Source organism: Oryx dammah, unplaced genomic scaffold (assembly GCF_014754425.2).
Source record: "Oryx dammah isolate SB20612 unplaced genomic scaffold, SCBI_Odam_1.1 HiC_scaffold_11, whole genome shotgun sequence".
Classification (NCBI taxonomy): Eukaryota; Metazoa; Chordata; class Mammalia; order Artiodactyla; family Bovidae; genus Oryx; species Oryx dammah.
This window is the reverse complement of record NW_024070195.1, coordinates 16,813,530-16,839,850: the sequence shown is the minus strand read 5'-3', so window position 1 is coordinate 16,839,850 and position 26,321 is coordinate 16,813,530. Positions and strand designations below refer to the sequence as shown.

At 38.1% G+C, this 26,321-nt stretch overlaps 1 protein-coding gene across 1 annotated transcript in view; it reads right to left on the bottom strand.

Moving 5' to 3' along the window:
* Positions 1-381: 381 nt before the first annotated feature.
* The window catches only part of LOC120870252 (chorionic somatomammotropin hormone 1-like), a 56,335-nt gene continuing 30,395 nt past the window's right edge, over positions 382-26,321 (bottom strand). Inside the window, exons 4-8 of the mRNA XM_040249881.1 lie at positions 11,680-11,742; positions 9,901-10,084; positions 5,016-5,119; positions 2,811-2,990; positions 382-543 (exon numbers count right to left, since the gene is read on the bottom strand). Coding sequence (XP_040105815.1) covers positions 382-543; positions 2,811-2,990; positions 5,016-5,119; positions 9,901-10,084; positions 11,680-11,742 — 693 coding nt within the window. The remainder of the gene's footprint in view (positions 544-2,810; positions 2,991-5,015; positions 5,120-9,900; positions 10,085-11,679; positions 11,743-26,321) is intronic.

Genomic DNA, 26,321 nt, shown 5'->3' with positions numbered 1-26,321 from the left:
GCTTTCATAAAGAATTCTCAGAATTCAGTCTTCTTGGTTGCTGGACCAGCACAATGAATAATTATCTAACTCATTGATTCTTATAACTTGACAAAGAATAATTTCATGTGATTCTTAAGTAAGCTCTTTAATGGTCTTTGGCAAGTCAGTTCCTTCTTTTGATTTTCTATTAAATGAAGGTAAAAACATTGACAAATTTCCTTCTTAGATTTTGACATCTCTACAGAGTCTGTTTATTTTGTTTCAGATGACATCTATTACACCCAAACATGCATTTAAAAGCTATAAAACTCAAAGAAGCTTGCAACAGGATGGATCGTCACTAACCATATCAGGATTGGCTGGGATAGTTGTGGGCTTAGTAAGGGATAATTTGGCACTTCAGCATCTAGAGATAATGTCAATCTTAATTGTATCCCTATGCAAGCAGTGGAACATTTTATAAAAAGCAGTTTGGCACACATCTTCGTCGCCGGCTGTCAGGGAGGAGATTTCTAACCACACTGGATAGGAGGTCTCCTTCTCCTGGTCTTCAGGATGAATCTAAGTACCCAAAAGATAATGAATTATTATGAGTTTTATTAGTATTTTCTCTTCTTTGTTCCTTCTTATTATCAAATTAAGATTGGGGAAGACTTATGAAACTCTCTAGACATGGATTTGGAGCCAGTGTTTTGGAAATCTATTAGCAATCTAAAATCAAGAAGCAAGAACTCAAGCATGAGTTTGGTTTTGACTTTCTCTTTTCTCATCCTTTGGTTTGAAGAGGACAAAGAGAGAATACCAGCAGAAGTTCAGTAGCAGTTGACCTGGATTACTTTGAAGAAAACATTGATCTTGCAAATTCTATTCTCCAGTTCTCTTACCCATGAAAGTATTTCAACCACATGTGCCCAGCAGGAGGCTACCTTTTGGTGTGATTGTGTGAAATGCAGGGAATGCTGTACCTGTCAAAAATAGTAGTTGGTGTTCTGGTTGGTGGAGCTGGATTTCTTCTCTCTGGAGTGCAATGAAGTGGCCAGTAATGAGTTGAGATGTCAGTGGGTTTGGTGTGACTTTGGACAGCCTGTACATTGAAGCTCAGAGCTATATTCCTGTGTTGCTGGAGAATTTGCATGGTATGTCTTGCTCTGGAAATTGTTGGCCCTTGGGTGGTGATTTCAGTGTAGGTATGGAGGCGTTTGATGAGCTCCTATCAATTAATGTTCCCTGGAGTCAGGAATTCTCTGGTGTTCTCAGGATTTGGACTTAAGCCTCCTGCCTCTGGTTTTCAGTCTTATTCTTATAGTAGCCTCAAGACTTCTCCATCTATACAGCACCAATAATAAAATATCTAGGTTAAAGATGAAAAGTTTCTCCACAGTAAGGGATGCCCAGAGAGGTTCACAGAATTACATGGAGAAGAGGAGAGGGAGGAGGGAGATAGAGGTGACCAGGAGGAGAAGAGGGGGAATCAAAAGAGGAGAGAGCAAGCTAGCCAGTAATCACTTCCTTATGTGCTCTCCACAGTCTGGATCCCTCAGAGATGTTCATGGAGTTACACAGAGAAGAGAAAAAGGAGGAAGGAGACAGAGGTGGCCAGGAGGATAAAGGGGGGAATCAAAAGGAAAGAGACAGATCCAGCCAGTAATCAGTTCCCTAAGTATTCTCCACAGTCTGGAACACACAAAGAGATTCACAGAGTTGGGTAGAGAAGCAAAGGGGGAGGGAGGAGATAGAGGTGATCTGGTGGAGAAAAAGGAGAGTCCAATGGGGGAGAGAGCAGTCAAGCCAATAATCTCGCTCCCAGTTAAAAATGAGTACTGAAGATTGGGTTCTTAAAGGTACAAAATTGATTACAAACACCAAAAAGCAAATATTAAAAATCTAGAGTAGAGGTTGGATTCTCAAAAATACAATATTAAAGAAAAAAACAAAGTCACAAAAATTAGAACTGCCATATGACCCAGCAATCCCACTGCTGGGCATACACACCGAGGAAACCAAAATTGAAAGAGACACGTGTACCCCAATGTTCATGACAGCATTGTTTATAATAGCCAGGACATGGAACCAACCTAGATGCCCATCAGCAGATGAATGGATAAGAAAGCTCTGGTACGTATACACAATGGAGTATTACTCAGTCATTAGAAAGAATACATTTGAATCAGTTCTAATGAGGTGGATGAAACTGGAACCTATTATACAGAGTGAAGTAAGCCAGAAAGAAAGACACCAATACAGTATAATAACACATATATGTGGAATTTAGAAAGATGGTAACGATAACCCTGTATGCGAGACAGCAAAAGAGACACAGATGTACAGAACAGTCTTTTGGACTCTGTGGGAGAGGGCGAGGGCGGGATAATTTGGGAGAATGGCATTGAAACATGTATATTATCATATGTGAAAGGGATCGCCAGTCCAGGATTGATGCATGATACAAGATGCTTGGGGCTGGTGCACTGGGATGACCCAGAGGGATAGAGTGGAGAGGGAGGTCAGAGGGTTGTTCAAGATGAGGAACACATGTACACCCATGGCAGATTCATGTCAATGTATGGCAAAACCAATACAATATTGTAAAGTAATTAGCCTCCAATTAAAATAAATAAATTTTTAAAAACTGTAGTTGAATTCTAATTCACTTACAATAGAATCAATAATTATAAATGGTTAGGCTCTCGCTTAATGTAACAGGGATTAGACTATAGAAGGCCTGAATTTTGTCCTTATAAAGTGAGATGTTTCAAAACTCATTCCTCAATACGGAGGTCATCTCTTTCATTTGGAAAAAAGCAAGAAGCCTTCAGGAGATGGCTCACCTTTTTTTGTATCTGCTCTGCACCTTCTAGAAGTACTTTGGTCTTTTCCTCAATCTCTGCGGCCTTTGACAAGGGATCAGGTGAGGTATCTTTCATGCCCTGCAGTTCTGTGACTAGGTGATGCAAAGGTTCATCCCAGGAGAGCAGCAAGCTGAGTACCAACCTAATAAGGATTTCATCCTAAGCAACCACAGGAAACAATCTCATTAAAAAAAATAAAATTCAGTGGGTTTGGTAATATGTGATCTTTGCTCAGATAGGCTGAGCAAATTTTTAAAACCCTTTATTATTCCTATGAATATGTGAAAAAATTGTAAAGGTAGTATAGATGTAAAATTATAAAATATATGCTATTAGTTTATACTTTGCTGATTTTTTTTTAAAAACCTGACACTTAAATAATCCTTTTGATGAGTTCTAATTTATAACTTGAAATATTTTCTTTTTCCCTTTGAAATTCTACCATCTGTTCTGTGAGTTCTTCTATATTTGAATGCTTTGCTTGTCCAGGGAGAGAAATCTAAATATTTTGTTGGAACTCAATATGTGCCTAGAGTACCTGGCCCAGGAAACATGGATTCTACCCATGCCCACATCATTTTCACCCAATGATTCATTTGTATTAGTGAATCAAATCCTTCATTAATGTATTCATTTTCTGATTGGTAGTTTGTTTTATGATATTTGAACAAAGATATAATGAAGACATGAAATTGTTAAACACATTTTCCTCAATCCATACCAACACCAGTCCCATTTGCTATCAGAGCAGTCTTTTCTGTTTACATGTGTAGGGGCAGAAAATGGCACAGTGTTGTCTTTAGTAACAGCATCAGTGGGATTTACAATGGAGGGTTTTCCCCCTAGTTCACTACTACCAGGATTGGGCATGAAACTCCCAGGGGCTGAGCATCTCTAATTAAAGGGCTTGCTTTGTTGATGGCCATGAAATACTTCAGTGGTACAGGAAATAAGAGCAGAGAGGAATTGAATAGACATTGCAGTAGAAACATAATGGGAGACTGAGGAACTATAATGAAATTCAGACACTAGGGTGAGAGAAGCATAGTTTTCAAGGGGCTTTGTAAAAGATGAAGAGTGAGATCTCTGAATTGGATGAAACCTAGACTCACTGCTTATTACCTGTGTGATGGGTGCAAATCTCATAAATTTTCTGAGCCTTGGTTTCCTCATCTGAGAATCTGTAATAACAGTCGTTGTGCTACAGGATTTTTTGTGAGGATTAAACATAGCAATGAACACTAAGCACTTTGTAAGTGGCAACGTAATAGCTCTCAATAAAGTTTAAGTTTATTTTAAATTCATTAAAAAAAAATCCTCCTCCTCCTTCTCCTTGACCTTCTTCCTTCATTTTATCATCTCCATTATTTAGATGCTGAGCAGATAGAAATAATGTTGATATTATTAACAAAGTTTTAGTAAGAGAAGAGATTGCATTTAAGAGGAGATGCATGTGAAAATATTTTAAATAATGATAGGATTGTGGTTAATATGGGAATCAGAAAGGAGCAATTATAATGAAAAACAGTTGAGGCTGGGATAAATGATTGAGGCTTGATTTGTAGACTGTGTTTTCATCAGAACAGAGACAATTGTTGCAACCATGAAGAGCAAAACGTAATATTTTATAGGACATTTGGGGCGGAGACTCATAATTAAGAATAAAAGTGACAGAGGAGTCATTGAGAATGATAATGAAGTAGGTTTCAGAGAAGCAGAAGAATCAGGAGAGCCTTAAAAGTCAGAAGCAATGTCTCAAATGGTGCAGTGTACGAGTGACTTTCACGTAGGTGTCACTGGTCACAGGGAATACTCAAAATTGTGGTTGTATTTCTTATATATCCATGAATTCTACAACCTTATATTTTACACATAGAATTTCCGTTCAGCCCATGCTTCCATACAGTATAAAAGCTGCCATCCTGGGCCTAATGCATTGGTTAAACTAAGGTTATCTGAATGGGAATTTATAGATCTGTTATTTATTTTGCTATACAGATCTTTAGTCATCACTTGATTCTATTCATACATATCAACAGTATAAGGTAATTTTTCTTTGATTGCTTAGTATTCCTCCACATTTCTCTGCATGTGCAGTTACCATTACTCTAATAATCTAAAGCCTAGTAACACGAGTGCACTGTCTCAGCTGGCTCAGGTGAAAAACCCAGATAAAATCCTCACCTGTGTATATTCAGCTTCTTTGTTATCAGGGGTAATGATGGATTTGGTGTGGCATCTGTTGAGGACCTTGGAAATGAAATTTTTGCCCTGGCCAAACTGTTTATCTTGGGAGTGATCAAGAACATTCAATTCCTTAGGGTTATTTTGGCATTCAATAAACGAACTCAGAATCTTACACAGCTGATAGTTATATAATTTTTAATGAGGGTTACATAAAAATTGAACATCATTCTTTTTCCTATTTCTTCCCATTATCTCTATAAACAATTGTTTTTCATCTAACTTTTCTAAACTTGAAACTCTTCCCTCCTTTGCTCTTCCCTTGCTTAATTTCGTTCTTTCCACAGTTAATACTGGGACAACAAATACTAAAATTACAAATATCAAATATTCAATGTTTTATTAAGTATCATTTTTTTTAGTATTTTAACCAAATATAGTGCATATATACCTAGATGTAGCCATTTAGTCTCTTATTTACTGTGGGTTGGAACCAATATACTCCCTTAATAGGAGTTTTAAAATTATAACTTTTCTCTTATTAATCTCTGAATCTACACACCCATAGCTTAGTGTTCACCATTGATGCAGAATACAATGTTGTAGATGATGACAAAATGTTAATTTAGAAAACATGGCATAAAATTCTAGGAAATATTAAGCAATGGACTTAGAATAAGAACAGCAAAACCCAGCTAACACATGGATAGGGAAAAACTAATCTTTAGAGGAAGTTGTGAACATTTAAGGAGATTACTTGGAAGTTTGGGGAAAAAAAAAACAGCAGTCAAAATGGAGGATGACAGAAAAACTACTGAGTAAAGAGAACTACATGAATTTAATAGAAACATGGAGCAAAAATTTGTTATCAGTGTCTGCTCTACAGTGGGCTCCTTGAGTAACCTAAGACAGCTAACATACAACTTACATACTTTCATCAGAAAAAGAATGATTGGTTCCAATTCTAAGCCAATCCTTCTTGTACTCAAACCTATTCATTGCCAATCTTAGAAAAATGTTTAGCAGCGTTTAAAAAACTATCATTTGTTTTCATGATAAGGATTCAGTATGTACTGTGTTTGGAAAAGGGCCTTTATGAAGATTAATTGAGGTTCAGGTTAGTTCAGTTCAGTCACTCAGTCATGTGTGACTCTTTGCCACCCTATGAATCACCCCACTCCAAGCTTCCCTGTCCATCACCAACTCCCAGAGTTCACTCAAACTCAAGTCCATCGAGTTGGTAATGCCATCCAGTGATCTCATCCCCTGTCATCCCCTTCTCCTGCCCCCAATCCCTCCCAGCATCAGTCTTTCCCAATGAGTCAACTCTTTGCATGAGGTGGCCAAAGTACTGGAGTTTCAGCTTTAGCATCATTCCTTCCAAAGAACAACCAGGGCTGATCTCTGTTAGAATGGACTGGTTGAATCTCCTTGCAGTCCCAGGGACTCTCAAGAGTCTTCTCCAACACCACAGTTCAAAAGCGTCAATTCTTCAGCACTCAGCTTTCTTCACAGTCCAACACTCACATCCATACATGACCACTGGAAAAACCATAGCCTTGACTAAACAGACCTTTGTTGGCAAAGTAATGTCTCTGCTTTTCAATATGCTATCTAGGTTGGTCATAAATTTCCTTCCAAGGAGTAAGTGTCTTTTAATTTCATGGCTGCAGTCACCATCTGCAGTGATTTTGGAGCCCAAAAAAATAGTTTGACACTGTTTCTCCATCTATTTCCCATGAAGTGATGGGACCAGATGCCATGATCTTAGCTTTCTGTATGTTGAGCTTTAAGCCAACTTTTTCACTCTCCTCTTTCACTTTCATCAAGAGGCTTTGTAGTTCCTCTTCACTTTCTGCCATAAGGGTGGTGTCATCTGCATATCTGAGGATATTGATGTTTCTCCTGGCAATCTTGATTCCAGCTTGTGCTTCTTGCAGCCCAGCGTTTCTCATGATGTACTCAGCGTATAGGTTAAATGAGCAGGGTGACAATATACAGCCTTGACGTACTCCTTTTCCTATGTGGAACCAGTCTGTTGTTCCATGTCCAGTTCTAACTATTGCTTCCTGACCTGCATATAGGTTTCTCAAGAGGCAGGTCAGGTGGTCTGGTATTCCCATCTCTTTTAGAATTTTCCACAGTTTATTGTGATCCACACAGTCAAAGGCTTTGGCATAGGCAATAAGGCAGAAATAGATGTTTTTCTGGAACTCTCTTGCTTTTTCCATGATCCAGCAAATGTTGGCAATTTGATTTCTGGTTCCTCTGCCTTTTCTAAAACCAGGTTGAACATCTGGAAGTTCATAGTTCATGTATTGCTGAAGACTGGTTTGGAGAATTTTGAGCATTACTTTAGTAGCGTGTGAGATGAGTGCAATTGTGTGGTAGTTTGAGCATTCTTTGGCATTGCCTTTCTTTGGGATTGGAATGAAAACTGACCTTTTCGAGTCCTGTGGCCACTGCTGAGTTTTCCAAATTTGCTGGCATATTGAGTGCAGCACTTTCACAGCATCATCTTTCAGGATTTGAAACAGCTCAACTAGAATTCCATCACCTCCACTAGCTTTGTTCATAGTGATGCTTTCTAAGGCCCACTTGACTTCACATTCCAGGATGTCTGGCTCTAGGAGAGTGATTACACCATCGTGATTATCTTGGTCATGAAGATATTTTTTGTACAGTTCTTCCATGTATTCTTACCCCTCTTCTTAATATCTTCTGCTTCTGTTATGTCCATACCATTTCTGTCCTTTATCGAGCCCATCTTTGCATGAAATGTTCCCTTGGTATATCTAATTTTCTTGAAGAGATCTCTAGGCTTTCCCATTCTGTTCTTTTCCTCTATTTCTTTTCACTGATTGCTGAGGAAGGCTTTCTTATATCTTCTTGCTATTCTTTGGAACTCTGCATTCAGATGCTTATATCTTTCCTTTTTTCCTTTGCTTTTCACTTCTCTTCTTTTCACAGCTATTTGTAAGGTCTCCCCAGACAGCCATTTTGCTTTTTTGCATTTCTTTTCCATGGGGATGGTCTTGATCCCTGTCTCCTGTACAATGTGTCAAACCTCCGTCCATAGTTCATCAGGCACTCTATCAGATCTAGTCCCTTAAATCTATTTCTCACATCCACTATATAGTCATAAGGGATTTGATTTAGGTCATACCTGAATGGTCTAGTGGTTTTCCCTACTTTCTTGAAGTCTGAATTTGGCAATAAGGAGTTCACGATCTGAACCACAGTCAGCTCCTGCACTTGTTTTTGTTAACTATATAGAGCTTCTCCATCTTTGGCTGCAGAGAATATTATCAGTCTGACTTCAATGTTGACCATCTGGTGATGTTCATTTGTAGAGTCTTCTCTTGTGTTGTTGGAAGCGGGTGTTTGCTATGACCCGTGCGTTCTCTTGGCAAAACTCTATTAGCATTTGTCCTGCTTCATTCCGCATTCCAAGGCCAAATTTGCCTGTTACCCCAGGTGTTTTTTGACTTCCTACTTTTGCATTCCAGTCCCCTATAATGAAAAGGACATCTTTTGGGGGTGTTAGTTCTCAAAGGTCTTGTATGTCTTCATAGAACTGTTCAACTCTAGGTTCTTCAGTGTTACTGGTTAGGGCATAGGCTTGGATTACTGTGATATTGAATGGTTTGCCTTGGAAATAAACAGACATCATTTTGTCGTCTTTGAGATTGCATCCAAGTACTGCATTTCAGACTCTTTTGTTGACCATGATGGCTACTCCGTTTCTTCTAACGGATTCCTGCTGCAGTATTAGATATAATGGTCATCTGAATTAAATTCACCCATTCCAGTCCATTTTAGTTCGCTGATTCTTAGAATGTCGACGTTCACTCTTGCCATCTCCTGTTTGACTTCTTCCAGTTTGCCTTGATTAATGGACCTAACATTCCAGGTTCCTATGCAATATTGCTCTTTATAGCATCAGACCTTGCTTCTATCACCCGTCACCTCCACAACTTTGTATTGTTTTTGCTTTGGCTCCATCCCTTCATTCTTTCTGGAGTTACTTCTCCACTAATCTCTAGTAGCATATTGGGCACCTAGTGACCTGGGGAGTTCCTCTTTCAGTATCCTATCATTTTGCCTGTTATACTGTTTTCATACTGTTTGGTTAAGGTTAAATGAGCTCATAGGGTGGGACACTGATCATGTAGGATTAGTGTCTTTATGAGGAGAAACACCAGAGCGATTTCTCTTTCGTCTGTGTCTCTGTCTCTGTCTCTCTTCTCCACCCCCTCATCCTGTGAGGACACAGGGAGAAGCCAGCCTGGGAAGAGAGAGTTCTTACCAGAACATGACCTTGCTGGCACCCTGATCTGGGACTTCCTAGCCCCCAGAACTGTGAGGAAATATATTTATGTTGTTTAATCCATTGATCCTATGGTATTCTTTTAAGGAACTCCAAGCTTCCCTGGTAGCTCAGTTGGTAAACAGTCTGCCTGCAATGCAAGAGACATGGGTTTGATCCCTGGGATGGGAAGATCCCCTGGATAAGAGCATGGTAAGCCACTGGAGTATTCTTGCCTGGAATGTACAGTTCGTGGGGTCACAAAGAGTAGGACATAACTAAGTGACTAACACACACCTTCAAGATGACAAATACAGATGCTTTAAATTTATTTTGGAAATTTAAAAATTAAAATTAATGAAAAGAAATTGAATTAGATATTTCATTTTTAAGAATCTTTGAGATTTCATGAAACTGATCCTTTTTTTGGTTTATACATCTTATGAGCTGATGCCTTGTTTGACTTGAAAATGTGTTATTTGAAGTTTGGCTGATGCATCCTTCTTGTTTAAAGGCTAAAATAGCCCAGTCACTTTCACCAAGGTTCCTTATGGAAATAAGCAAGAAGTACAGTACTTAGAAATTCACTGAACATTTCCCAGGCAAGCCTATAGTTGTAGTTAGCCGTCATGGTTGCTGTGTCAAACAGGTTTTGAAGGGGCATCTGGCACTTGCCAAATGGGTTTTGACAGAGGGGTGCAGAGACCACACCCTGGCACAATAGTAGATTTGACACCACCAGCAGCAGGAGCAGGCAGGACTCTGCATAAATAAAAACAAGAGCCACTCTGAAATGATGTATTAGCCTGAGGTTAGCAAAAGCCATCCTGTCCAGGGAAGCCTCATCTCTCCCTGTTGCCCTGAGCAGGATTTGGTGATGTAGCAGCTGGGGTGAGGAAGAAGTAACATCTTCCACTGTGTAAATTTAAATGGATGATATTTGCACAGATATAGTTGTAGAAGTAGGTTTCTCCCTGCATTTTTGTACTGCTCCCAGAAGTGCTCCTTTGCTCTGCAAACATTTGGAGCTTAAGTTAATTCTGAACCAGAGTGTTTAGGTCATTTTCTAAAGATAGTCGAATGTCCTGGGACTTTCTGAAGACTCTCAGCAGCGAACTTCTCTAGGAGTTTGTAACTTTTTCAGTCTACATTGACTAATGCTTGCATTTTAGACACTGAAATGGCAAGAATAGTACAGTTGATCTGTGTGGTTTTCCATCACGCTGGGGAAGAGTAACCATTTGACTGCTTGATTGCTATTCTTAAATGCAAAGAGAATACTAAGAGAAAAGGATACTGTCACTTGAATCTGCTAACCCACCTTAATAACCCCATGGATTTCCTTGATACTTTGCTAAAAGTTTCCAAAATTTTGTAAAATTTGTGCTTTACAATGATCCTGTGAGATAGCCTTAACATTCATTATTATTACCAAATTATACTAATGAAACAATAAGACTTAGAGTGGGCAAGTGATTTTCCTAAGTCTCGTTATTAGCAGATGGAGGTGACTGGGCACCATAATGTCATCTTTTCGCTTCCTCATGTCATATCACCCAACCTTGTGGGTCTACAATGCGGTAGAGACCTGGGTTTGATGCCTGGGTTGGGAATATCCCCTGGAAAAGGGAAAAGCTACCCACTCCAGTGTTCTAGCCTGGAGAATTCCATGGACTATATAGACCATGGGGTCACAAAGAGTTGGACATGACTGAGCTGGTGATGCTGAAGTTGATGATTGAAATGAAAGCCTGGCTTGCTGTAGTCCATGTGGTCACAAAGAGTTGGACATAACTGAGAGACTGAACTGACCTGAAGGATAGCAGAATATCATAAATTCGAATGTAATTTATCATTTATTGGTAGATGGATAACTATATGAGTTATTTGGGTTAAGATATAATTTGGTGATCTTATAACATATCTAAATATCCAATATATGACTGAAGAGGGTCTCAATGAGTCATCCATGCTGTAAACTGAAGGAATCAATTATCAATGGATAACTACGCATTAACCTTGTACTTTAATGAGGAAAATAAACTGATAAACACTACTGTCCTTTTCTCAGTATAATAGCAAGCTATAATCTCTACCTGGAACAATTTTAGATGCTATAGTGCCCAAGCATTGAAACTGGAGCTGTTTCCGGAAAAGCATAGATATGAACCTTGCTCCAGAGTTCTTGTTCCTGATGCTGGTGTCTACTATTCTCTGGTTCACTAAGTCCCAGGCCTTCTCTCCTGAGCATCATCTGGTTCTCCTGTTTACACAAGTGTTTGCACTTTGGTTTTCCTATTGATTCTCCTGTTCTTTTGATCAGGCTACCCAGCCTCTTGATGATTTATTTCTTACACCCTTTTGTGCTTTGTTTTCTTGATGCTTGTTAGTGTATTTGCTTTCATATCTACCTCTATTCTTGAATTTCAGTATCTACAGCTGCCCTACCTCTTGCTGTCTAAATTTTGGCTTTTAGCATCACCATATTTTTATGAACTTCATTTTCCTCTTGGTCCAGTTTCTAGTATTCAAATTAAGCTGGATTCTCACATATGGCTGTTCTTGGCACCTCAAGCAACTTTGAGAAGTTAGCTTTCTCTCTATGCAATACTGCCCCTTAATTTGATACCATTGTGGACTTTCTATAATTTCACTTCCTGCCTCATATTTTATCTTTGTTTTTTTCTAGCTGCTGTAAATTCAATATTATGTGTCCTTATGTTGGTATTAATATTTAAAATAAATTCCTAACCTGATGTAGCAGATAATTAAAAGGAATAAAATCAAAATAGTAATAATACATCCCCCAAAATTAATATCCATAAATGCTCCCATTTTAAAAGATTTTCCATACAAATATTATAATAATATTAGTGGAATTTATTTTTCTTTTACCTGCATCCATTTGGTAACTTTGAATGGACACTTTTTGATTTCCAAATTAATTTAGGCACCCATGATGTGCAATGCGTGGTGTTTATTGTATAAGGGTAGCAGTGACAATCTTTGAAGTTTTGTTGTTTGATAGTGACTATTCACCCCTGGGCCACTTCTCTTTGATTTTCAAACTGACTAGTTATGATTGCATTTGTAAACATGAGTGAGTTCAGAGGTTTCTTCAATCTCTCACTAACTCCTAAGAAAGTTTTTTTTTTTTTTTTTTTTTTTTTTAGGTACTGGCTGTATAACTAGACATTTGAGAAATGCTGCAATGTTTTAAATGACTCATAAAAGCAGAAGAAGATTTTCTGTTGAAGTTCACCTGGAAGATGAACTTGATTTTGACTATCAGCAATGTAATATTAAACTTTTGAGGTATTCAATGAAATCCTCTAAGACAAAATAACTGTATAAGACTTTTTTCTTTCATTAATTTATATCTTTTCCAGTTTTAGAACTAGGAGGAATATTCTTCAGGGGGGAAAAGCCACTGGAAGTGACAATTTCACTAAGCGATCAAGAGTTAGCCTATTTTCAATTAAATGAAAAATGCTGCATGCAATGCTCTTTACAGAGACTCTTGGTATGTTTCATAATTCGGTTCTTACAAAGTAAAATTTTTTGAAAAACCAGGGAAAATTCTAAACTGTGAATGCCACCTGCCTGGAACAAATATTCACTGTGTTTCTACTGCATCGACTAGTAATATCTACTGATGTTACTTGTAAGAATTATCGGATGTGCGTTCCCTGTAATAGACAACATTGTGTTTGAACCAAATCTGCCCTTTGTGGAAATCTGACAGTGAAGAGACAGAACAAAGGGTGTGTGTGAGTTGATCAAAAAAAAAAAAAGGAGAGAAAGAAAGAAAAGGATAATTGGAGCTATGAAGTTATTCATTGATCGTCTTTTATGACAGCCACTTAACCAGTTTTTCTCAGTATACTTTCCTGTAGATATGGAAATGAAAATTTTTCATGCTACCACATATGGGGCAACTCTATACTGTTTCCTACTTGAAACAGAAGATCCACAATTCTTGAGCAGGAGTGGCAAGAAAACTCACCACTAGATTCTTGATTATTATTTAGGCTTTAATTATGTAGCATATTTTCTGCCATCGCTGTGTAAGTGCCTCACGTGTTGCAAATTTCTTTTGAACTCAGGCAGATGCTTATCAAAAAATCATTCATTTCTACCTAAACACTTTTAGGTGACAGATCGGTGCTTCCGATGATACCACAAGCAGTACTTTTACCAAATCCTAACAGTTAGCTTATATTTCATTATAAAGGGAAAGTGCCTTGAAGTTTCCCAAACCGTTCCATGTCATGATAATTGATAAAAAGCAACATCAATTTGGGATAACTGAGAACAGCCTTTGGATGGCTAGACACTGAGAAAATGCTGTGACTGGGATCATCTTATATTAAAGACATTTTTGTCTATATCACTCATGCTATAACACAGGAGGTAATTTATAATGTTTAAGTATATGCTGCAAACACCTTTTTGGATAGAACATTGCAATATTTAGTCCATGGGATACAAATAAGTGAAACACATATATTCTATGCTAAAAGGCTCTGTAATCTTCTTGAGAATACAGCATAGACGATGAGGAAGAAAAAAAAACTTAATAAAATATATTCTTAACGATCACAGATGATTTTAGATTTGAAAGAGTCTTTTGATCTTTGTTTTTTATATAGCATTATTTACTTATTTTTGGCTGTGCTATATCTTCATTGCTGCATGAGCTTCTCTCCAGTTGTGGTGAGCAGGGACTACTCTGGGTTCTGGACTAGAGAATTCCATGGACTGTATAGTCCATGGGGACACAAAGAGTCAGACATGATGGAGCCACTGTACTGAACTGAATGACATGTGAGTGTGATGGGAGCTATTTCAATAAAAACAAAAATAAAAAATTTTGGTGAGACTCTTGAGTCTTATGTAAAAAAAAATAAAATAAAATGAAATTCCCCCCAAAATAAAATAAGATGTTACTATCCAATTAGGAATGATAGCCAACATTGTTTAAGCGTAAGCGTCTGCATTCTTTTTTTATTGTTTTTGTATATTTTATTTTAAAAAATTGAATGTAGTAATTATAGATGATGTGTAATAATTTTGACTTTTGAACAAAAAGACTATGCCCACTCTACTAAATGGGCATAACCAAAAGAGGCCATGGCCACATATGAAGAGACCCATCAGAAAATAAATATGTCTGAAGGAATTTTCCATTTAACAAAAAAACTCCTGTTGCCATTCCTTTGGTTAAAGAGGATTCTATCACTGACTATAGCTTTCTCTTGGATAATCAGAATGTTTGTTTGCATAGTCCAGGATCTGATAACTTCTGCTGCAGACTGTTATTCTCTGAGACATTTCTTCTGCTCTCAAAGGTTTCTGTTGCTTTCTCTGCAAGAGAACCCAGGAGTGTACCGAGAAAATTAAGAAAAGGCAGGTTTAAAACAAGCTGTTGCGTGCTCTGTTTCTTCAGTCATGTTCGACTCTTTTTGACCGTATGGACTCTAGCCCACCAGGCTGCTCTGTCCATGGGATTCTCCAGGCAAAAATACTCCAGTGGGTCGCCATTTCCTTCTCTAGGGATCTTCCCAATCCAGGGATCTTACCTGCATTTCCTGCATCCCCTGCATTACAGGCAGATTCTATAATAAGCTTTCAAGTGGCTTAAAATATTGGATTGACAGGAAAGGTAATCTGGATTTTTCATAAGATCGTACAGAAAAAAAAAAATTAGAGCTTTTTGGCCAACATAATATAATACAAGCTGGAGAAGAGCAAAGCCAGATTCAGATGAGAGGCTGCTTGCAGTGCCAGCATGGAGGGTCAGGCAGGCTCAAGCGAGGGACTAGTCCTGGGAGGCCACGTGGAGATGCTGAAAAGATGTCAGGGACAAGGGCAAACTTGGATGATTGTAAACTGATCCCAGTGTTCAATTCAGGCACCAAACTGGATGGTGAGAGATGATAGTCAGATGAAAGAGAACTGAGGTCAGTGGCTCTAAAGTAGAATGTTTGGGTTTGTGCTCAAGACTAAGGATTCTAAAGCCTTTCTGCAATTCTAAGGGTGTTTGAGAGTTTCAAAGGGAGAAAAGATCATGGTTTTCTAGACTATGGGTCCAGCAAGTGTAATAATTCTTTTTTCCTGCTAAAGCTGAATAATACTAGTTTTAGTGCAGTGCGTGCATGCTCCATTCCTAAATCATGTCTTGACTCTTCTGTGACCCCATGGACTGTAACTCACCAGGCTTCTCTGTCCATGGGATTTCCCAGGCACAAATACAGGAGTGGGTTGCCATTTTCTTCTCCAGGGGATCTTGCCAACCTAAGGACAGAAGCCTCATCTCCTGCATTGGCAGGTAGATTCTTTACCACCTAGACCCCTGGGAAACCCAATTTTAGTGGAGTATGTGCCAACAAACGAGCGAGCACTCAGTCCTCCATTCTTGTTTGGTAACACAGTTAAGCAACCCAAGAGTTTATTTTTTTAATGTGTTGGATTATTTATTATTTTGGTGGATTTTAATATATGTAGTATAATATAGGAGATGTGGTTTTCCTATGGGTGTATTCAAATCCATGTGGTAATAATCTGAATATTGCATTTTCATCAAAGAAAGTAATTATGTATCAAATTCTGTCTTTCTTACAAAGGCAAATTCCTATGTCTCACTGTAAGAAATGTTTTTCTGAAGGATATTGAAGACTTACATAACTCTATATAGTTGGTTGGGAGTGATATAAAAATGGAGTTAGTAAATATCCATTATCTGATCTACCAGCAATTTGACATTCATTGTAAATTGAACAATATTATTATACGTCATTAGTGAAATGAAATGAAATGTGAAATGAATGAGTTATATTTAAAGGTTCAACCACTTTGTAGGTGATGTATTTGTAACAGTTTTATTATGTGTTTCCTGATGTGAGGGAAATATAAACTGAGATATAGTGTTCTGAGATTATTTAAATTTTGGAAGGATAAATGAAATTTTCAATTGAGATGAACACATTAAATAGTTTGGTTTCACATTGGAATTACTTTATGTATAGGCTTCATAATAGGGCTTCAAATACATAAAAAGGAAACATTCAATAAACGAGTTATAAATTCATTTTAAATATTTAATAATTTAATTAAGTTTTATTAGTGTGATATGGGGTTCCCTCATAGCTCAGTTGGTAAAGAATCTGCCTGCAATGCAGGAGACCCAGGTTCAATTCCTGGGTTGAGAAGATCCCCTAGAGAAGTAAATGGCAACCCACTCCAGTATTCTTGCCTGGAGAATCCCATGGACAGAGGAGTCTGGTAGGCTATAGTCCATGGGGTTGCAAGAGTCGGACACAACTTAAGGATGAAAGAAAGAGAGTGTAATACTCTTTGCTTTGCTGATTAAAAATTGACAAGAGTCTCACCTGTTTCCTTTTTTTCTTTCCATTTTGAAAAGCATCTTGGATATATTTGATTTTTTTTTTGTAAAGAGATAATATTTATTTCTTAAAATATTTTTTCACAACTGAAAATGCCAAGAAAAGAAATAGCAAACAATTGTGAAGAATCAAAATCCACAAAATTTATTCATTGCACTGCTCTTTTGATTTAAAAACTGATACACTCTTTTGTGAATATTCTGTTTGTTTTGCTCCAGTTTTATGGTTCTAGTAATAGATTTTGCCAAAGTACAGCAACTATTTCATGTCCCATCTCAGGCCAGGTGCAAATGATGCTTGCTATTGTGCTAGACCTTGGGTCTCAGGTGGGACTGAAGCAAAATTATGGTTAATTAAACACAGTGAAGAAGAGCGAAGAGTAAATTACATGAATTATACCTAGTAGCTCAAATGGTAAAGCATCCGCCTGCATTGCAGGAGATGTGAGTTCAATCCCTGGATCAGGAAGATCCCTTGGAGAAGGAAATAGCAACCCACTTCAGTATTCTTGCCTGGAGAATTCCATAGATGGAGGAGCCTGATGGGCTACAGTACATGGAGTCGCAAGGAGTCACACACGACTGAGCAACTAACACACACATACCACTATCAACAATTTATTCACTATAAGGGTTTCTAAGGTGTGGAGGTGCCCCAGGTTTATACATCAGGATTATGCAGATACTTTTAATGTATTGGTTATGGACTAACCATAAAGAAATCTTGCTATTTGCAATAACATGAATGAATCTTGAGCGCATTATGCTATATGAAATAAGTCAGAGAAAGACAAATGCTGTATGATCACACTTAAATGTGGAATCAAAAATAACCATGATGAACAAAACATAAATACAGAGAATAGATTCCAGATGCGGGGTTTGGGTGGGCAGCCAACATGGGTGAAGTGGGTTAAAAGGTACAAATGTACAGTTACATATAAGTTATGGGGATATAACACACAGCATGGTGACTCTAGTTACTAATAGTGTATCACACACTTGAAAGTTGCAAAGAGAGTAGATCTTAAAAGTTCTCACCACACGAAAGAAATCATAATGTGATGATGGATGTTAACTAGATTTACTGTGGTGATCATTTTCCATCTGAGCCTCCAGGGAAGCCCCTATTTTCAGTATAAACAAATACCAAATCATTGTGTTTTACATCTAAAACTTGTATGATGCTATAGTAAATTAAATTCATATCTCAATTTAAAAAATACATCTTGGAAAAAAAGGAAGGAGAGACTTTGATCATCTGCATTTCTATGTTCCTTACACTCCTATTTCACCTATATTAATTGACCTAAGAATCTATGCCCACATACCCCTGAATAATGTGATGACTTGACAAACTTCACTGACAGGAAGAGTTAAAAGGTAGAGAGTCTAGGCTGTAATATTCATGCAACAGGCCTTTGACCTTAGAAAGGAGAAAATAAGACTCCTGAGATCCTACTGATAAACCCTCTGCCCTTGTCCAGGTGGTGAAAAGTTAAAGTTAAACCTGCTCATTCATCTCCGACTCTTTGTGACACCTGGACTGTATTCTCCAGGCCAGAATACTAGAGTAGGTAGCTATTCCCTTCTCCAGGGGATCTTCCCAACCCAGTGATTGAGCCAAGGTCTCCCACATTGCAGGCAGGTTCCTTACCAGCTGAGCCACAAGGGAAAATGCCAAGAAATGAGAAAATGCTCAGTCGTCTACTTTTATTTGGTCAAGGTAAAGCAACCAAGGAATATCCTTGTGTATTTTGTGATGTGATTGGTTACTTATGATTGTTATTGTTTTTTTTTTTAATTTTAATGTACTTAGTATAATATAAGAGATGTGGTTACCTTAAGATGTGTACAAATCCATGTAGTAATATGGTAATATATTGTATTTTTACCAAATAAGGCAATTATGTACTTTCCTTCATATCATTATGAAATGAAATTTTCTGTTGAGAGGAATACATTAAATAGTTTGGTTTTACATTAGAATTTCTTTATGTATAGACTTCATAATAGAGCTGCAACTACATAAGCGGGAACCATTAAATAAGCTAGAGTGAGAAATTCATTTTAAATATGAATGATTTAATTAAGTTTTATTAGTGTCTCATATTTTTTTCCACTTTGGATAGCATCTTGGATATATTTGTTTTTTATTTTTATACAAAGTGATAAATACTCATTTCTTAAAATGATTTTTTTTCACATGAACTGAAATGGCCAAGGAAAGAAATAGTAAGCAATGGTGAAGCATTAAAATCCACAAAATTTACTCACTGCATTGCTCTTTTGATTTACAAACTGATATACTATACAGTTTCTCTAGTAAAAATTGTATTTGCTTCACTCCAGTTTTATTTTTATATAATCGTAATGGTTTTTGCCAAAGTATAACAACTGTTCCATGTCCCACCTCGCAGGCCAGGTGCAAATGATGCCTGCTATTGCACTGGACACTGGGACTCAGGTCCAGGGGGCCAGGTAGCTAAATGGTGTCAAGCAAGCAGACAGGCAACAATTAAAGACTAAATTACACGAATTATACCATTATCAACAATTTGTTCACCGTGAGGGTGAGTGGGGTATGCAGCTAACCAACATTATCCTCAGGATTATGCACGTACTCTTAATGTATTATTTATGGACTTACCATGAAGAAATCTTGCTCTCTGTGATAGCATGAATGAACCTTGAGGGCATTATGCTGTGCAAAATAAGTCAGATAAAGACAAATGCTATATGATCTCACTTAAATGAGGAATCAAAAACCAATAACCACATAAGAGATGTGGTTACCTTAAGATGTGTACAAATCCATGTAGTAATATGGTAATATATTGTATTTTTACCAAATAAGGCAATTATGTACTTTCCTTCATATCATTATGAAATGAAATTTTCTGTTGAGAGGAATACATTAAATAGTTTGGTTTTACATTAGAATTTCTTTATGCATAGACTTCATAAGGTGGTTTCCAGAGGCAGAGTTCTGGTTGGGGAGCCAGATTGGGTGGAGTGGATACAGATTTCCCATTACAAATAAGTCACGGAGATATAATACAAAGCATGGTGACTATAGTTAATAATAATGTATTGTATACTTGAAAGTTGCTAAGAAAGAAAAGCTTAAAGTTCTCACCACAAGAAAAAAATTGAAACTGTGTGTGATGGTGGATCACAATAGTAAATTAACACTAGAATCACAGTGGTGATAATTTTGCAATATACACGAGTATCAAACCATTGTGTTGCATGTCTAAAATGTGTATGATGTCATGTGTCATAAAAAAATAACCTACATCTAGGAAAAAAAAGTAGAGGAAGACTTTGACCATATGTTTTTGTATGGTCCTTCAGATTCCTATTTCACCTGTATTAAGTGACATAAAAATCTATGAAGATGTACCCCAGAATAGCTTGATGACTTCTGAAATTTTCTTGACATAGGAGGGGAAAGAAAGAGAGTCTAGGTTGTAGTATTTATTCAATAGGCATTTGACCCTAGATAACAGAAAATAAGTTTCCCTGACTTCCCAAATAAACCCTCTGCCCTTTGCCACAGTGGGGATCAATAGTTAAAATTACCTTGAATGTTAAGTATAATAACTCTTAATATTTTTCCAGGATTCCTTTATCTTAGGAAATGGTATTTATAGATGAGGTTTTGAAATTATTCATGTTTGTAAAATATTTAACTGATTTTGAGTTTACTACTTTATTCCTTGGACCTGGGGTAGCTCCTCCCAGCCACCGCCCCTGGCCTTAGCTGCTGCACTCAATATGCCAGAAAATGTGGAAGGCTCAGCAGTGGCCACAGCAGTGGAAAAGGTCACTTTTCATTCCAATCCCAAAGAAAGGCAATGCCAAAGAATGCTCACTACCGCATAACTGCACTCATCTCACACACTAGTAAAGTAATGCTGAAAATTCTCCAAGCCAGGCTTCAGCAATATGTGAACTGTGAACTTCCTGATGTTCAAGCTGATTTTAGAAAAGGCAGAGGAACCAGAGATCAAATTGCCAACATCTGTTGGATCATCAAAAAAGCAAGAAAGTTCCAGAAAAACATCTATTTCTGCCTTATTGCCTATGCCAAAGCCTTTGACTGTGTGGATCACAATAAACTGTGGAAAATTCTGAAAGAGATAGGAATACCAGACCACCTGGCCTGCCTCTTGAGAAACCTATATGCAGGTCAGGAAGCAACAGTTAGAACTGGACATGGAACAACAGACTGGTTCCAAATAGGAAAAGGAGAACATCAAGGCTGTATATTGTCACCTTGCTTACTTAACTAATATGCAGAGTACATTGTAAGAAATGCTGGGCTGGAAGAAGCACAAGCTGGAATCAAGATGGCTGGGAGAAATATCAATAACCTCAGATATGCAGATGACACCACCCTTATGGCAGAAAGTGAAGAGGAGCTAAAAAGCCTCTTGGTGAAAGTGAAAGAGGAGAGTGAAAAAGTTGGCTTAAAGCTCAACATTCAGAAAACGAAGATCATGGCATCTGGTCCCATCACTTCATAGAAATAGATGGGGAAACAGTGGAAACAGTGTCAGACTTCTACACCCCAGTGAGTGTGATTTTGGGCTCCAAAATCACTGCAGATAGTGACTGCAGCCATGAAATTAAAAGACGCTTACTCCTTGGAAGAAAAGTTATGACCAACCTAGATAGCATATTCAAAAGCAGAGACATTACTTTGCCAATAAAGGTCCGTCTAGTCAAGGCTATGGTTTTTCCAGTGGTCATGTATGAATGTGAGAGTTGGACTGTGAAGGCTGAGCACTGAAGAATTGATGCTTTTGAACTGTGGTGTTGGAGAAGACTCTTGAGAGTCCCTGGGACTGCAAGGAGATCCAACCAGTCCATTCTAAAGGAGATCAGCCCTGGGTGTTCTTTGGAAGGAATGATGCTAAAGCTGAAACTCCAGTATGTTGGCTACCTCATGCAAAGAGTTGACTCATTGGAAAAGACTCTGATGCTGGGAGGAATTGGGGGCAGGCAGAGAAGGGGACAACAGAGGTTGAGATGGCTGGATGGCATCACCGACTCCATGGATGTGAATTTGGGTGAACTCCAGGAGTTGGTCATGGACAGGGAGGCCTAGCATGCTGCAATTCATGGGGTCACAAAGAGTCAGACATGACTGAGCGACTGAACTGACTGACTGACTGACTTTACTCCTTTACATTAATGAAAACTTAATAATATCCTGAAACATAGTTTAAGGCATTTCAGCATGAGAAATGACCGTGCCAAATTACAAATAACCAATTCATAAATAAAAAATGTATTTTGAGCATTTGTTCAACATACATTTATTAAATTTATATTTATTAAATATTATGAAGGGTTAGTGTTTGAATTTAATCTTGCCGGTCCCACATTTTTCAAGAGAAAGAGATAAATACATAAATAAATAATTTGTACAGTTGTATTCGTTTCTTTGGTGAATGTAAGTAAACTTATCATATAACACAAAGGAGAGAACAGCTGATTTGTCTGGAAAAGTCACAAGAATTTCCAAAAAGGAAGTGAAATAAGATTTGGAGGAGCTCCCCAGGAGTAGAAAGGGATGGGACTCCAGATTGGAGAAGAGATTATAAAAAGAAAGACATTTAAAATCTGAAGAGTGCTGCAGGTTTGGGGAAAGATGATGAATTCTGTAGACTCTCTCCTATCTTTGGGAGGCCCAGGCAAAAACAGCAAAAGATCACTAGCCTGTGACTCTCAGGTCTCACTTGCTCCCTGTAGCTGTGTCCTTCCTATGAGTGGACTTCTGGGCAGACACATGGACTCATGAGCCTAGGAGTGAACCCTCCACTCCTGTCAGTCCTGGAGACAAGCCTCATCACATGACCTTGGGAGAGAGCACTGGGTTCTATAGGTAAGATCCCCTATAGAAGGAAATGGCAACCTAATCCAGTATTAATTTCTAGAAAATCCCATGGACAGAGAAGCCTGACAGGCTACAGCCCATGAGGTCCTAAAAACTTCAGACATGACTTAGCAACTAAACACCACCAACAACTAGAAACCAGAAGTATCAACAAATCAAAGAATTGTGATTACATTGGGCCTTTCAATTGTGCTGTGATTAGCTTTTATTACATGTCACATGTACTGAAATTATTCTATATGTGTAATGTGACTGCCTATATTTCATAAATATTAAACTTCATATCCACACGTGAGACCTTGCTCTTCTTGTTGTTCACTCACTAAGTCATAAGTCATACCTGATATTTGTGACCCCATGAACTGCAGCACACCAGGCTTCCCTATCCTTCATGATCATCTCCTGGAGTTTGCTCAAACGTGTCCATCGAGTTGGTGATGCCAGTCAACCATCTTATTCTCTGTTGCCCCTTCTCCTCCTGCCCTCAATCTTTCCCAGCATTAGGGTCCTTTACAATGAGTTGGCTCTTTGCATCAGGTGGCCAAAGTATTGGACCTTCAGCATTAGTCCTTTGAATTTTCAGGGTTGATTTCCTTTAAGATTGGCACGTTTCATCTCCTTGTAATCCAAGGGACTCTCAGGAATCTTCTCCAACACCACTGTTCGATGACATCAGTTCTTCTGTGCTCAGGCTTCCTCATGATACAACACACACATCCATACATGACTACTGGAAAAACTAAAGGTTTGAATATACAGTCATTTTTCTGGCAAAGTGATGTCTCTGCTTTTTAATATGCTGTCTAGTTTTTTCATAGCTATTCTTCCAAGGAGCAAGCATCTTTTAATTTCATGGCTGCAGTCATCATCTGAAGTCATTATGGAGCCCAAGAAAATAAAACATGTGAGGCTTATCAAATACCTAACTCACCTGTCATCAAGACAAATGCTGTGATTAAAGTGTTGTATAGCCTTAGGATAACCATATTCCAACTTTTTTAACCAATTACCATTTTTTAAATGATTCTGATTTATATCTCAAAGTAGTATTCTTTATCATAGAACATGACTCAAATTCATCCTGAATCTACTATCTTTGCTAAGAAATTCTGTGGCTAATGACACAGTAATGGAATAAAATGAAAACAAAAATTAGGTGGTTAAAGGTGAAACTGGAGAAAAAGAAGATAACCACAAATAAATGTAAAAATGTGCACTGAATGAAGTTCTGGGTGGTAGGAGAGAATGGCCAATTGGGTCTTTAAGAACAGTAGCCATATGGGGACACTTTATATTAAGACAGGGTACTCATTTTTCCATAAAGCTTCTACTTTCTGGGCACAGTGGGTATTAAAAAATCAAAAATGAGAACTTATTTTGCTAAAAGAAACTTAGTGAAGAAGATGATACATTGCATGTGGTAGGGAAAAAGTCACTTTTCTAAGCAAAAGACATTTTAACCTCAGGGCATATTCTAAAATGATCAAGGTAATTAAAAAAGCAGGCAGCTGTCCCATCTTTGAAAAACAATTTCACAATTACCTGTTTCTAAGATTTACAGGCAGTACAAGAAAAGAACATCTATATTTAATATTTCTTTAAAATCGCGATTGTAACTGCTGTTTCCTAGGCCACCTATCTGAGGGATGGGAGACACAGTATGATTATAAAAGTGACTCTAGATCCAAAAGGTAATTCCATGGCTTAGGCTTCCCAATTGGCTTCCTGGAAGGAGTGTGAACTCCTATCCTTCTTCTTGGAGGAACTTTTCTCTCAGACAAAAGTAGAACTAAGAAGTAAGGGGTGGGGAAGCCATCAATATTTTCGCACCAAGAATCTTTTGGGTTGCTTAGAACAGGTGTGTGCTGCTCCTCCATCGCTTGGTCATTTGTATTGCTATTGCTAATATCCTATTTTGGATACTGTTGCCTACAGAGAGCTCGCTCTGTCTATAATAAAGGGCTGTGGACTGAAACACTCTGTCTTGCCACCAGAGCTTAGACTCCATCCTTTTCCCTGTCCTCAGCTGATGCAGGGAGTGGGCTCCTTCACATAGAACCTGCAGGACCACATCTCACCAACCACCATTCCTCAAAAAAGTTAATATCCTTTCTCCCATTGTGTATCAAACTCCCTTCACTTAGACTTCAGATTACATTTCTCATCTATCCACTCCATTTTCAGGAACCCCTTTCCAATTGATTTATCAATTATTGACACCATTGGTCACGTGAGAAGTTCATGAAAGCTTCACCCAAAATTAAGAAAAGCATTAAAATACTGGATCAGTCAGACTGTGTTACCTAACTAGGGTATTCTGTGGTACACGAAGTTTTCCATGGCATATGCTCATGGGGAGAGTTTTAAGGGAAACAATTTTCAAACTCTCAACATTCATATGTTTTATTTTCTAAATTTTTGTTTCTGAGAAAGCATTTGTATTTGAAGGTTTAAATATGGATCTTCTTTCCCACCTCCCATTTCAGAATTGTTCTGGCCCTGTTTTATAAAGAAAGGCATCCCATTCACTATCTGGAAATTTATTATTGTGTGATATACAAGGGTGTACAAATTTCTGGCATACCAGACAAAAAGATTTATTGAAATGTTCCAGTTGCCTAAAGCCTTCCTTGATCATGGCACCACGAGCTTATGGTAAGTTCATGTCTTTCCGTCTTATATTTATTTCTGTTAAATGGATAGCAAGAAGAGTTTCATGTTGTTACTTTCTTAATTAATATACATTGTGGAACAGAATGGCAGGACTAGACAATAATAATTCAACAAACTTCTTTGGCTGTGCACTTGCATGTGAACATTTACTCCAAATGGAAATGGTGTTGGCACTTTCTCAGTGGTCCAATGGTTAAGACTCTGTGTTCCCAATCCAGGAGGCCTGGGGTTCAATCCCTGCTCGCAGATCTAGATCCCACATGCCACCACAGAGGTGAAAGATCCAGATGTGCTACAATTAAGACACACACATCCAAATAAATAAAAATACTAGAAAAAGAAATGTTGGGATCTTTGCCACATAGTGGCTTTAATATGAACCTTGGAGTCCTGTAGCACTCGTACATACTCCCACTCCACCACTCACTAGCTCTGAATCTTCAGGCCAGCCTTAATTTACTTCTCTCCATAATGCTATTCAAACTAGTGTCCACCTCATGGAGTTGCATAAGAATTAATGAAGATAAGCAAGAAAAATCTTTCAAGAAAGTCCAGAAGAAGATGAATGCTTAACCAATGTTTGTCCCTTCACATTTTCTTATTGTGGGGTTACAATTAAGGAGCCTCCTCAGGCAAATCCAGCCACCTGGCTGTGTAGTGAAGAGCTCAGCCTCATCCAAAGAGAAGGCTGCACTTTGCCCTTGTTTCCTGGGAGCTCCTCTCTCAACCCTTAGGTGATTTTCTCTGAGAAAGGGTGACTAAAGATATCAAAGGTTGACACTGAGAAAAGTGCTATTGTTCATGTGAGGGTCTTGGGCCAGCCTGATAGGTGTGTACTGTTCATGGGGTTCTCAAGGCAAGAATACTGAAGTGGTTTGCCATTCCCTTCTCCAGTGGACCACATTCTGTCAGACCTCTCCACCATGACCAGTACATCCTGGGGGGCCCCACACGGCATGGCTTAGTTTCATTGAGTTAGATGAGCTGTGGTCCGTGTGATCAGAATGGCTA